The sequence below is a fragment of the Magnolia sinica genome, chromosome 11 (genome assembly GCF_029962835.1).
Source record: "Magnolia sinica isolate HGM2019 chromosome 11, MsV1, whole genome shotgun sequence".
In the NCBI taxonomy this organism is placed as follows: domain Eukaryota; kingdom Viridiplantae; phylum Streptophyta; class Magnoliopsida; order Magnoliales; family Magnoliaceae; genus Magnolia; species Magnolia sinica.
Genome location: NC_080583.1, coordinates 83343788 through 83356038, shown reverse-complemented (window position 1 = coordinate 83356038; position 12251 = coordinate 83343788). Strand labels below are relative to the sequence as shown.

Below are 12251 nucleotides of genomic sequence, written 5' to 3'. Positions count from 1 at the left end.
TACAGCCTAAGAAAGCTCACCTAGTTTATATACACTTGATGAATGGCTTGGATTGAGTTTTTTCACTTCTTTCTTTTCGTTTTTTTCTTTTTATAACGGTCGGATCCATCCCGAAGCTTTATAGGTTAGACTTAACCTACACCGTTTGTTATACCATCGAGATGTTTTCATCACATCCAATCCGTCCATCATGTGAACCCTGTAATGTTGTCTTCGGAAACCAAAAATCAGACCGATCCAATCCTCAATTGGGCCACAACACGGGAACGTGTGGGATGGTGATGGCTACTATTAAAAACATAAAATATGGACTGTGGGGCCCACTATGTTTTTTAACATGCTATCCAATCCATTCTGAAGATCTGCTCCACCAAAATGAATGGCCGTCCCAAAAATCAGGCAATTCCGAACTGACATGTGGGCCACACCCCGTGATTTTATAGTTTTCTTTCATGATTTTACATGGCAGGGCCCACATGAGCATCTGATCGTCCTGATTTTCTAGCATCAAGAATCACATGAGAGAAAAAGATGGTGGACAGATTGGATGGCATTCACACATCATTGTGGGCCCCACATATCATGGCTGTATTAATTCCTATAATTACTTGTGTTATTCTCCACGAACTTTTATTGAATTTTCAAAGACAATGAACAAAATATTACTTATCAAACTTCAAAAAACAAACCATAGATGCTGAAATTATACAGTTAAAAGCTAAAAATCAAGCCCGATGGCAGCCGTAGATCGCCATTGCTTCGCCTTCTCGAATCCGTTTACACAGTACTGATAATCATCGATCGTCTGATCGATCTCTTCCTGTGTGTTCATCACAAATGGCCCGAATTGCACCATGGGCTCGCCCAATGGTTTGCCTCCAATGACCACAAACCTGAGGACTTTGGATGAGTTGTTCCATGCTTCCAGCCCATCGCCGGGTCCCAGGAGGAGAATGTGGTGGGCCATGGTGGGGGAAGATTTCAAATTGCCAAAAACGCCCTCACCTTCTAGGATGTAGACAAACGAATTCCATGCAGATGGTATAGGTTGCTGGAGATGAGCTTTTGGTTTGAGTGTGAAGTCTAAGTACATGGTTGGTGTTCTTGTATAGACTGGTGATCGAATTCCCAACGCTTCTCCGGCGATGATTCGGACTTCGACGCCATCTTTCGAAGCTTTTGTGACATCTTTTCCCTGTAATTCTTGATATTTTGGTTCAATCCTGCAGTTCAGATGGAAGGAATTTGAATTTTAGTTACCGTTACTGAGCTTAAATTCAATTTTTTGATGGAATGTATGCTGCCCAAATGCAAGTGCATGTGGGAATGATTTTTGGATGATTGACATCGATTGCATATTCAATAAATCTCTCCAATCAGATGATCGTGACCGTTCAATTGGGCGCTCATCAAATATGGACCACAATTGTGATTATCTGGTTTCATGGGATGGCTTGGATCATCTTATAAGGGGGATATGAGGGCATCAGAAAATACTAAAAAGTCGGTCCCACTTATAGCTGCTGGGGGGTCATAGTACAATAATTCAAAACATTCGGCACCATGGATGGGCTACAATTAATTGGATTATTTCAACCCTCTAATCATCTAACTCATTTCCGCTGTTTTTGGTGGGCCATTGATTGAAAGTTTAGGATCTTCCAATCTTGGAATTATTTAGGGCGTGTTTGGACAGGCAAATCCCATGGGATTGGATTGTATTACTATGGATTGCACCCTTTTCGAGAAATTACTGACTGCGTCAGTGGATTGCTTGCAATCCCATGGTATTCAAAATCCAGCGAGTCACCTGCTAGGATGTTTGGACGGGCGGACGGGATTTGCCATATCCAGCCCCTGTCATGTTTAGATGGGCATGGGATTACACCATATCCCATATGATACACCAGAATCGTTGCATTGGTGTGACCAATAGGAATCTTTGATCAGATCTATATTTAGTATTTATGGTTTAAATATGGGTTTGCACCTCATAGATAGAGTGGATTTACATACATATAGGATGTTTGGACGGGCGGACGGGATTTGCCATATCCAGCCCCTGTCATGTTTGGATGGGCATGGGATTACACCATATCCCATATGATACACCAGAATCGTTGCATTGGTGTGACCAATAGGAATCTTTGATTAGATCTATATTTAGTATTTATGGTTTAAATATGGGTTTGCACCTCATAGATAGAGTGGATTTACATACATATACACAATGGGCTCCACATGGGTTTTATATCATTAGCCAGGAAATAGGTGCGCATCTCAGCAAGAAATACCACCAATCCCATGAGAAATCCAACAAAGAAATTCCAAATCCAGCACGGAAGCCATCCAAATCCACCCTCCAATCTCACCCTTCTTCACTCCTGCGCCGCCTAGACATACCTCAATACGAACGCTGCTGGATTTAAAAAACCTATCTACCCTAATCCCTTCCAATCCCATCCAATATGCCTGGCCAAACAGGCCTTAAGGCATCCGCCATTATATCAACGGTTAGGATCAACAAACCATGACCCCAGATCCAAGAGCTATTGTCCCAACGTATCCTATCACAATATTTCAAAACATAGTGGCCCAGCGCCGACTTGGCTCATGACTCGGTCACTCAATAATATATACTGAGTTTTGGTGTATGGTCGGGACTCGGTCAATCAATAATATATACTGAGTTTCAGTGTATGGTCGTGACTCGGTCACTCTATAATATATATTGAGTTTTGGTGTATGGTGGTTACTCAGTCACTCTGTAATATATATTGAGTTTCGGTGTATGGCCCAACCCCGATTTAGATCATAACCTTACATTTTATGCTTGGAAGAGAGGTTGACCCACAGCTGCAGGCCCCTTTGAGTTCCATCACTTGCAGGCATTTCTGAATGCACGATCCCCCTTCCGGCCGTCATCCATTGCAGATCACCGGCTTTGATTGTGCCCTTATGGCCCGCGAAATCTTCATGGGTCACAGCTCCCTAGAAAAGATAGAAAAAAAAAAATCATCTTGATGAAGTTCTGGTATGAAAATAGCACTATCACATACATAGAATAAATGGTGTATGTGTGTCTTCGTTGGTATTGTAACGAGATTATAATAAATAATTTCATGTTGGGAGCTAAGTCGTTAAACTTTTACCAATCAATAATTATAATTGGATGGTGATAATTGTTTTATGCAAGTGGGCCCCTGATCTTGTATATGTTGATGATAACCCTTATTTTCACCTAATTCACAAAAGATTAGCTAAAGGAAAACTCAAATGGGCCACACCTATGAGAATAATGTGAGATTGAGCTTGCAACCTTAGCCCACTTGAATTTTTGATTACGATGATTTTTGTATGTTCTCTTCATCCTGATGAGTCACACTTGATGAACGGGTTTGATGAAAGATAGACCAAATGGTGACTCCACACACAAACCAATGGTTGGCACTCCATCCCCATTATTCCTTTGTGGTATGGCTTACTTCGGGTTTTGAATCAGGTCAATCTTCGCCCTAGTGCCTAGCATCGAAAATTGAGTGGTGTGCGCACTACTTAAAATGAGTGTTGCAGAGGACTCTGGTCGATCTAGACCTAATAAAGGATGCGGAGTGGGCCCACTTTGGTGGTGAAATGACATGGCGATATTTGATTAGTAGATCTATATGCTATAAAAGATATAGGGACCACCAATCGAATCTAGCCATGTCATTTCACCACCAAGGTGGGTTGCGAGCTACCCGACACCGACACCAAATCAACATGCTAAGTTAGGGCTAGGCAAAGCTCTGTCCAAATCCACTTGTATTGTCTAACATCGACCTAACCTATGACAGCCTAAAATAGTCTAGCCCGAAAATTTTATGCTAGACCCAAGCTCGAAACAAAGGTTTGCTAGGATGGACCCTTACTCTGGCTCGGTTGGTAGACTCTCAAGAGTTTCAACTCCCAGTCAAGAGATCGAGTACCCATGAGTGGTGAAATTCCACTAGCTTGAGTGTGTAGGGGTGTGTGCGCATGTGTAAAAATAAAACAAAAAAAAAAAAACAAAAAACAAAAAACAAAAAACAAAAAAACAAAAAAAAAAGGTTTGCTAGGATGATGGAATGTTTGTACACAGTCCAAACTCAGCTTGATTTAAAAACCAGCCTGAATTTTAAAACCCAGCCCAAGCCGGCTCAAAAGACTGACGGTTAGCCCGGCCTATTGACAGCCCTAGTTAGAATGACAATCGCTACAAGTCTAGCTTCGGCTGGTTCAGTTATAACATACCTGTAACATGTAAGTCACTGTCTCGAAGCCTGAAACAAAAGAGAAGAAACAGACAAACAAAGACAGTTAGCGAGAGAGAGAGAGAATCCAATTCGTCCCAGTTCAAATCCATTAGAATCTGAGAGAATCTAATTCCAAAACTGATGGGATGAAATACAGATTCGATGGGATTAAAACCTCTATGTGGATGGTCTGGAAATCCGGCTGGAGCTGAAACTGCAGGATTTCGAAGAAGAAAGGAGAGAGTTAGAGAATAGAAATTTCTTCTTGGAAGGCACAAACCAAATGAAAGGATAGAAAATACCCACTTGAGAATTCATCCAAAAGAAGGAAAGGGTCGAAGTACTTCATCTCTAACCTGAAAAATTAAGACCCATTTCAGTAAAACAGATTGAATTTCTCAGTAACTTCCGTTCAAGGATACGAGACTGGAAAGTGAGAGAGACCCTTTTAGTAAAGGAATTTCTTTAAATTCCAGAGAGAGAGAGAGAGAGAGAGAGAGAGAGAGAGAATATTCAGTAAAGAGCTTGAATTTCAGTAAATTTTATTAAAAAAGAGGAAAATGAGAGAGAGAGAGAGAGAGAGAGAGAGAGAGCCATTTGGGAAAAGAGCTTGAATTTCTTTAAAAATCATTCACAAATTACAAGGAAATGAGAGAGAGAGAGAGAGAGAGAGAGAGAGAGAGAGAGAGAGAGCCATTTAGCAAAAGAGCTTGAATTTCTTTAAAATTCATTAAAAAATTACAAGGAAATGAGAGAGAGAGAGAGAGAGAGAGAGAGAGAGAGAGACCCATTTAGCAAAAGAGCTTGAATTTCTTTAAATTCCATTAAAAATGAGAACGATATGAGAGAAAGAGAGAGAGAGAGAGAGAGAGAGAGAGAGAGAGAGAGATGTAGAAGAAGAGCTTAATTTCTTTAAATTCCATTAAAAATGAAAAGGATATGAGAGAGAGAGAGAGAGAGAGAGAGAGAGAGAGAGAGAAACTTGTAATAACCTGCCAATGCTTCTTCTAACAACTGCTCCATCACCTTCATGTTGTGGCCTTGCCTGAAATTTCCTCACCACAAGTCGTGGATTCTCAACAACATTGCACTCTTCTATTCCTGCCATCTCTCTCTCTCTCTCTCTCTCTCTCTGAAAAAACGTGTGTGTGTTGGAATTCAAATGGGAAGAGAAGTGGCGGTATTTATAAGGACAGATATCTACACCTTTTTCTCCGCCTATGGTTTGGATTTGATTTTAAATGAAGTCAATCTTTCTTTTGTGCTCTTTCTCAGTTCCTTCTATTTTCTAACCCCACGATTCCTTCCTAATATCACACATCATGCTGATGTACTGCTGATGTTTTTCCCATCCCAGCAGGACTATTGTGGTGTAATACACATGCACACTTACTCACTCATGTTCTATCCATATGCACTCCATCCCGACCGTTCAACTTGTGGGGCTCACCATAGATTACGGGCCCACTCCTTGTAGAGAGCACATTCAACAAAAACCTGTGGGTACTGTTGGGGATACAGAGTTCGGAGACTCGGACTTAATGCCTCGGGTCGCCAAAGGATGTGTCAGATCTGAGGCATGGTTCACTAAACCGAGACAGAAGTTAAGTCGGTTCGGACGACACATCAGCAGTCCGGACGTGCATCGGGCCGATCTTCTTATCAGATCGGCAAGATCGGCCAGCGCAAGATAAAGCCTCATCCCGAATATCTTGGGATAAGATCCCCGACCCCGAAGCTCACGGGATCGGATGAAGACTGGAGATGGGCACGATCCTATCTCCGTGATACCAGGAGAGGATTCCGCACACGATATCAGGAGAAGAATCCTCGTACGATTAAATGCTCCAGCAGCTATAAAAAAGGAACATCCATCGTCTTGTGAGGTAGGCAAAAACTCTTTCTCAAAACCCTTCAATACATTTAGACCCAGAATCCAGGCCTGACTTTGGCATCGGAGGGTCCCCTGCTCAGGCCAGGGTCTCCTTTGTCCTCTTTCCGTGCAGGTATACGAAGGATGAGGAGGACGAACCAGATTTTTGCATCAACAATTTGGCGCCGTCTGTGGGAACCGTACAAAAAATCCATCTCATATTTCTATATTGAATTCCATGGTGATGACTAGAAGGACGGTCCCAGAAGAAGATTTGAATGAGATTACGATTACAGGGCCAGCGGGTCCAGTCACGGTCCCCGCAGCCCAGAACCCACCTAACAACCGCCAACGAGGAGCGACCAGAACAAGCAACAATCAGCGGGGTCGCAATGATGGGCGGTTGGACCAGGAGGTTCAAGAAATCCGGTCTGATATGAATATGATGAAGCAGATGCTGGAACGAATGTATCAGCAGCAAATGCAGCCACTCCCGCATCCTCAAGGGGAGACAGCGCACGTACCGACTGCGGCGGTTGATCCTCAACCTTCCGCGCCGCAGTCTTTCCGACCGAGCCAACCCCAAGGCAAATCAGAACCATCTCCAGCGCAGTCGGCCAACGCTTCCCTGCCCCCGACCGATCTTCGACACGAGATAGAGCGAAGAAGGCGCAACCGCCCTTCCATGGAAGGCACGGCGGAGAGCAGTGAACCTTGGAAAGCCGATACTCAAAATTTTAAAAGAGAAGTGCGGGAAGAAATGGCGAAAGAGATGGCGGACATGAAGCATGGCCAGAATATGTATTCGACCAGATCCGAAGCAAAAGCGTCCCCCTTTGTGGACTCGGTAATGAAGTCTCGGTTGCCCGAGAGGTTTCGATTACCTCAAATCACTCTTTTCACCGGCAAGACCGACCCGACGGAGCATATCGAATGCTTCAGAACCTATATGGAGCTCCACGATGCCTCGGATGCGGTAATGTGTCGGGCATTTTCTCTTACATTGACCGATGTAGCTCGACTGTGGTTCAAACAGTTGAAACCAAAGTCCATCAGCTCATTCGTTGAGCTGAGCGACGCCTTCCTCACCAACTTCATCGGTGGAAAAAAGAAATTGAAGCCCCCTGCACATCTGAACAACATAGTTCAAAAGCAGGGAGAGCTATTGAAAGATTATATCAAGCGTTTCAATTTCGAATCCCTTCAGGTTCGAAAACATTCAGAAGAAACGGCTCTCAATGCGCTCATGCAAGGAGTTAGAGATAAGTCATTCCTGACATCTCTAGACAAAACTCCGCCCGATACTCTGGCAGAATTTATGGCACGGTCGGATAAGTATGCAAACGCCGAAGAAACGCGAATTCTGCGTGAAACTAAAACTTTGGTCAAAGAGTCGGCCAAAAAGGAAGCCGACTCGGCCGGAGGAAGGAAACGCAAGGATGATCAAGCGCATGATGAGCGAAGGTCAGGCAAACAACCAGATCGAAGATTTTCCACATATACCCCCTGAACAAGACTCAGGAACAGGTATTGATGGAAATCAAAAGCGAAGGCTTTGTCAACTGGCCCAGTAAGCTCAGGAGTAATCCTAATCGGCGGGACAAGGATAAATACTGCCATTATCACCGTGATCACGGGCATAACACAAGTGATTGCCGTCACCTAAAGGAAGAGATCGAACGACTCATAAAGGACGGCCGACTCAAAGAACATGTGGTTAAAGCTGGGGTAGCTGAGGGACGTCCGACCGAGAGTCAGCCTATGGAAGAAATCCGGACAATTATCGGCGGTCCGCGAGGTGGGGGCGACTCAAACAATGCTCGAAGGAATCATGCGAGAAAACTTAGTCAGCCTAAGTCCGAGCTTATGATTATAGATCGGCCACCAAAGGAGAAGAAAAGGGAAAGATATTGCATTTCGTTCCCAGAGGAAGATGCCCGAGGTATCTATCACCCCCACGATGACGCATTGATTGTCACCCTGACTATCGCTAACCGAAAAGTGTTCCGGATACTCGTCGATACGGGGTCATCTGCAGACGTGTTGTTTACTCAGGCGTTCGACAAAATGGGGATCGAACGATCCGTGCTACGCCCAGTTCGGACCCCATTAATCAATTTTTTCGAAGGACAAGTACTGCCCGAAGGGATTGTCTCGTTACCACTCACTGCTGGTAGTGCTCCACATCAGACGACGATGATGGTCGAATTCTTGGTCGTCGATCAACCCTCAGTATACAACGCAATACTCGGCCAACCTTCATTGAGTCTCCTCCAGGCCGTGGTATCCACATACCATCTTTCACTGAAATTCCCGACTGAGTCGGGAGTAGGAATTGTCAAAGGAGACCAGCAAGATGCAAGGCGTTGTTACATGATAGCTGTAAAGGGAACCGCAGACAAAAGTCCGATCAACATATCAACGATCGAATCATTGGACCCTCGGGGCGAGAGTCATGAACGAGGGCAGCCGGTCGAAGATCTTATCTCAGTCCCCTTGGTCGAAACAGATGGATCCAAGACGGTACGAATTGGCTCGTCTTTACAGTCCCCCTTGAAAGAAAAGCTGATAGCCCTGCTCCGTAGGTACGCCGACGTATTTGCCTGGTGTCATGAAGATATGCCTGAGATCGACCCCTCTCCGTGATGACTCACCGACTCAACGTCGATCCGTCATATCAACCGATCCGACAGAAGCGGCCGAAGCGCCCTGAGCGATACGCCATCATTGAAGAAGAAGTCAACAAACTCCTCCGTGCTAATTTCATAGAAGAAATACACTATCCAAAATGGGTCGCGAATGTCGTGCTTGTAAAGAAATCCAACGGGAAGTGGCGAGTCTGTATTGACTATACTGACTTAAATAAAGCCTGCCCGAAGGATAGCTTTCCGCTTCCGAGGATAGACCAGCTAGTAGATAGTACCGCCGGACATGAGCTCCTTAGCTTCATGGATACATATTTAGGGTATAATCAAATTGCAATGCATCAAACAGATAAATCAAAAACTACCTTTGTCATCCGACAAAGGCCTTTATTGTTACCGAGTAATGCCATTCGGTCTGAAGACGGCGCAACTTATCAAAGATTAGTTAACAAAATCTTTGCTCGCTTATAGGCCGAACCATGGAAGTATACATTGACGACATGCTCGTCCAAAGTATACACGCGGCAAATCATGTGAATAATTTGGAAGAAATGTTTCTCATCCTACTGAAGTTTCGATGAAGCTGAATCCGAGTAAATGTGCTTTTGGGGTGGGCTCGAAAAGTTCCTCGGTTTCTTGGTTAGTCATCGAGGAATAGGCAAACCCCGAGAAGATAAAGGCTTTGATTGATATGGAATCTCTTAAAACCATTAAGGACATCCAAAGGTTGACTGGACGAGTCGCAACACTTAATCGGTTCCTGTCCAGAGCCACAGATAAATGTCTCCCTTTCTTCAAACAGTTGAAAGGAAGACAAATAATGGGTTGGACGGAAGAATGTGAAGCGGCATTCCAACAATTAAAATCATATCTCGGTTCTCCACCTCTCTTATCAAAACCCGAATCAGGGGAGTCCCTGTTCCTTTACCTAGCAGTATCCGAGGCAGCGGTTAGCTCGGCTTTGATACGAGAATCCGAAGGAAAGCAACTGCCGGTTTATTACGTTAGCAAAGCGTTATTGCCAGCAGAAACGAGATACCCAAGCTTGGAAAAAGTGGCATTGGCTTTAATAACTTCCTCTCGCCGACTCAGGCCGTATTTCCATGCCCATACCATCATCGTGATCCGATCTTCCACTTCGCCAGGTATTGCAGAAACCAGAAGCATCCGGCCGACTCACAAAGTGGGCTATCGAACTAAGTGAGTTTGACATTCAATATAGACCGAAGGTAGCAATCAAAGGGCAAGCCGTAGCTGATTTTATTGCCGAGGGAACACCACCAACCGAACTCCCGGTTAACGATATGCCAAAGGATGTTGCAGTTCCAACAACAACCGCTCCCCCGACCCTACCCTGCCTTATTTTCTGGAAACTGTTTGTCGGCGGTTCTTCCAACTCGAAGGCAAGTGGGGCTGGGGTTGTGCTGGAAACCCCCGATCATACCTATATATAGTATGCCTTACGACTTGGATTTCAAGCGTCGAACAATACAGCAGAATATGAAGCATTGTTACTCGGCCTCCGACTCGCCGCTAGCATGGGAGTCACGCACCTAAGTGTTTTCAGCGATTCTCAGTTGGTTGTTAATCAAGTTACCGGTGTATACCAGACACGGAAAGACCAATTAAGAGCATACATGGAGAAAGCGAAAGAACTTATCAATGGATTTCAACTCTGTCGTGTCACTCGGATCCCTCGTACAGAAAACGGCAAAGCCGATTTATTAGCAAAGCTCGCCTCCGCCGATGAAGACGATATACCCAGGTCCGTCCCTGTCGAATACGTCGATAAGCCGAGCATAAACGAACCAATTAGCGAAGCCGTCAATACAATCGACTCGGAACCATCCTGGATCGATCCAATCCGCCAATACCTTGACAAGGGAAAGCTGCCTGAAGATCGTACCGAGGCTCGACGAGTTAAGATCCGAGCCTCCCGTTACACCATACTCAACGGAACCCTCTATAAGAAAGGTTACTACGCTCCGTTGCTGCGGTGCCTCAAACCCAGTGAGGCGAACTATGTATTACGTGAAATCCATGAAGGAATCTGCGGAAACCACTCTGGAGGGCGATCTCTCGCCCACAAGGTCTTACGACAGGGATATTACTGGCCCACTATCCAACACGACGCTCGCAAGCTCGTCCAAAAATGCGACAAATGTCAACGGTTCGCGGTAATTCCGAGGCAAGCCCCCGAGGCACTGACGCCGATGACTGGTCCCTGGCCCTTCGCACAGTGGGGTGTCGACATCATAGGTCTACTCCCTATGAGAAAAGGTCAGACCAAGTTTGCTGTGGTAGAAGTGGATTATTTCACGAAGTAGGCCGAGGCAGAGCCATTAGCTAAAATAACCGAGCAGAAGATCACCGAGTTTGTATGGAAAAACATTATCTGCCGATTCAGAGTACCCCGTACCATTATTACAGACAATGGAAGGCAATTTGATAATAGGAGCTTTCGCGAGATATGCGACAACCTCGGAATCAGAAACGCCTATTCTTCACCTCATAATCCTCAAACTAACGGACAAGTTGAGACGGTTAACAAGATTATCAAGCAACATCTTCGGACCAAGCTTGACCGGGCCAAAGGAGCATGGGCCGAAGAGCTCCCGAAAATTCTTTGGGCTTACCGAACTACAGCTCGAACCGCCACAGGAGAAACTCCCTTTTCACTCCCGTATGGCTCGGAAGCCGTCACTCCCGTTGAAATCGGATTACCTTCGGCTCGAATCACTTCGTTCAATGCAGAAGAAAATGAAGAACTCCTTACACTCGGGCTCGACCTTCTAGACGAACAAAGGGAAGTGGCGCGGCTGCGCACGGAGGCACGGCAACGACAAGTGGCTCGATTCTACAATACCCGAGTTAAGATCAGGAGGTTTCAAATGGGAGATATGGTTCTCCGAAAAGTATTTTTCAATACCAAGGAATTTGGATCGGGTACGTTGGGACCCAATTGGGAAGGACCCTATATTGTCTCGGGCACCATCCGACCAGGAACGTATCGGCTAGAAGATCTAAACGGACGATCATTGCCTCATCCTTGGAACGCTGAGCACCTCAAGATTTACTATCCTTAGCTCGGTACTCAATGTTTAAAGACTCTGAACTAAGAAAGATTAAAGCTAAGTCAAATGAATAAAACTAAGCGTTTTCTTTCATTTATCAACCACATGCGAGTACAACATGTGAATACATCGATTCAAAAAAAAAAAAACACAAGGGGCCCTGGTTACTGTCCTCCAGTAGGAACGGTACCCGAAGCATTCTCGCATGTACCGGCCTCATCCCCAACAGTGACTTCAGCAGCGGCGTCCGGATTCTCGGATTCCGAGGCTCCTCCACCCTCGATTTCTGAGAGATCAAGGTCAGGAAAAGATTTCTTTATGTCTTTGACACATTCCAGAAATCCGCTTTGGAACAAGCGATCCCTCTCATCCTCGAACTCCGCTG

The 12251-nt window shown here is 45.1% G+C and overlaps 1 protein-coding gene across 1 annotated transcript; it reads right to left on the bottom strand.

Annotated features, from left to right (window-relative positions):
• Window positions 1-604: 604 nt before the first annotated feature.
• On the bottom strand, window positions 605-5429 carry LOC131219548 (pirin-like protein). The gene is made up of 6 exons (XM_058214746.1): window positions 5267-5429; window positions 4581-4630; window positions 4450-4488; window positions 4273-4301; window positions 2825-2991; window positions 605-1223 (listed from the first exon to the last, which is right to left on the bottom strand). The coding sequence occupies exons 1-6, from the start codon at window positions 5380-5382 to the stop codon at window positions 719-721; spliced, it is 906 nt and encodes a 301-aa protein (XP_058070729.1). The 5' UTR covers window positions 5383-5429; the 3' UTR covers window positions 605-718.
• Between the last annotated feature and the right edge of the window lie 6822 nt (window positions 5430-12251).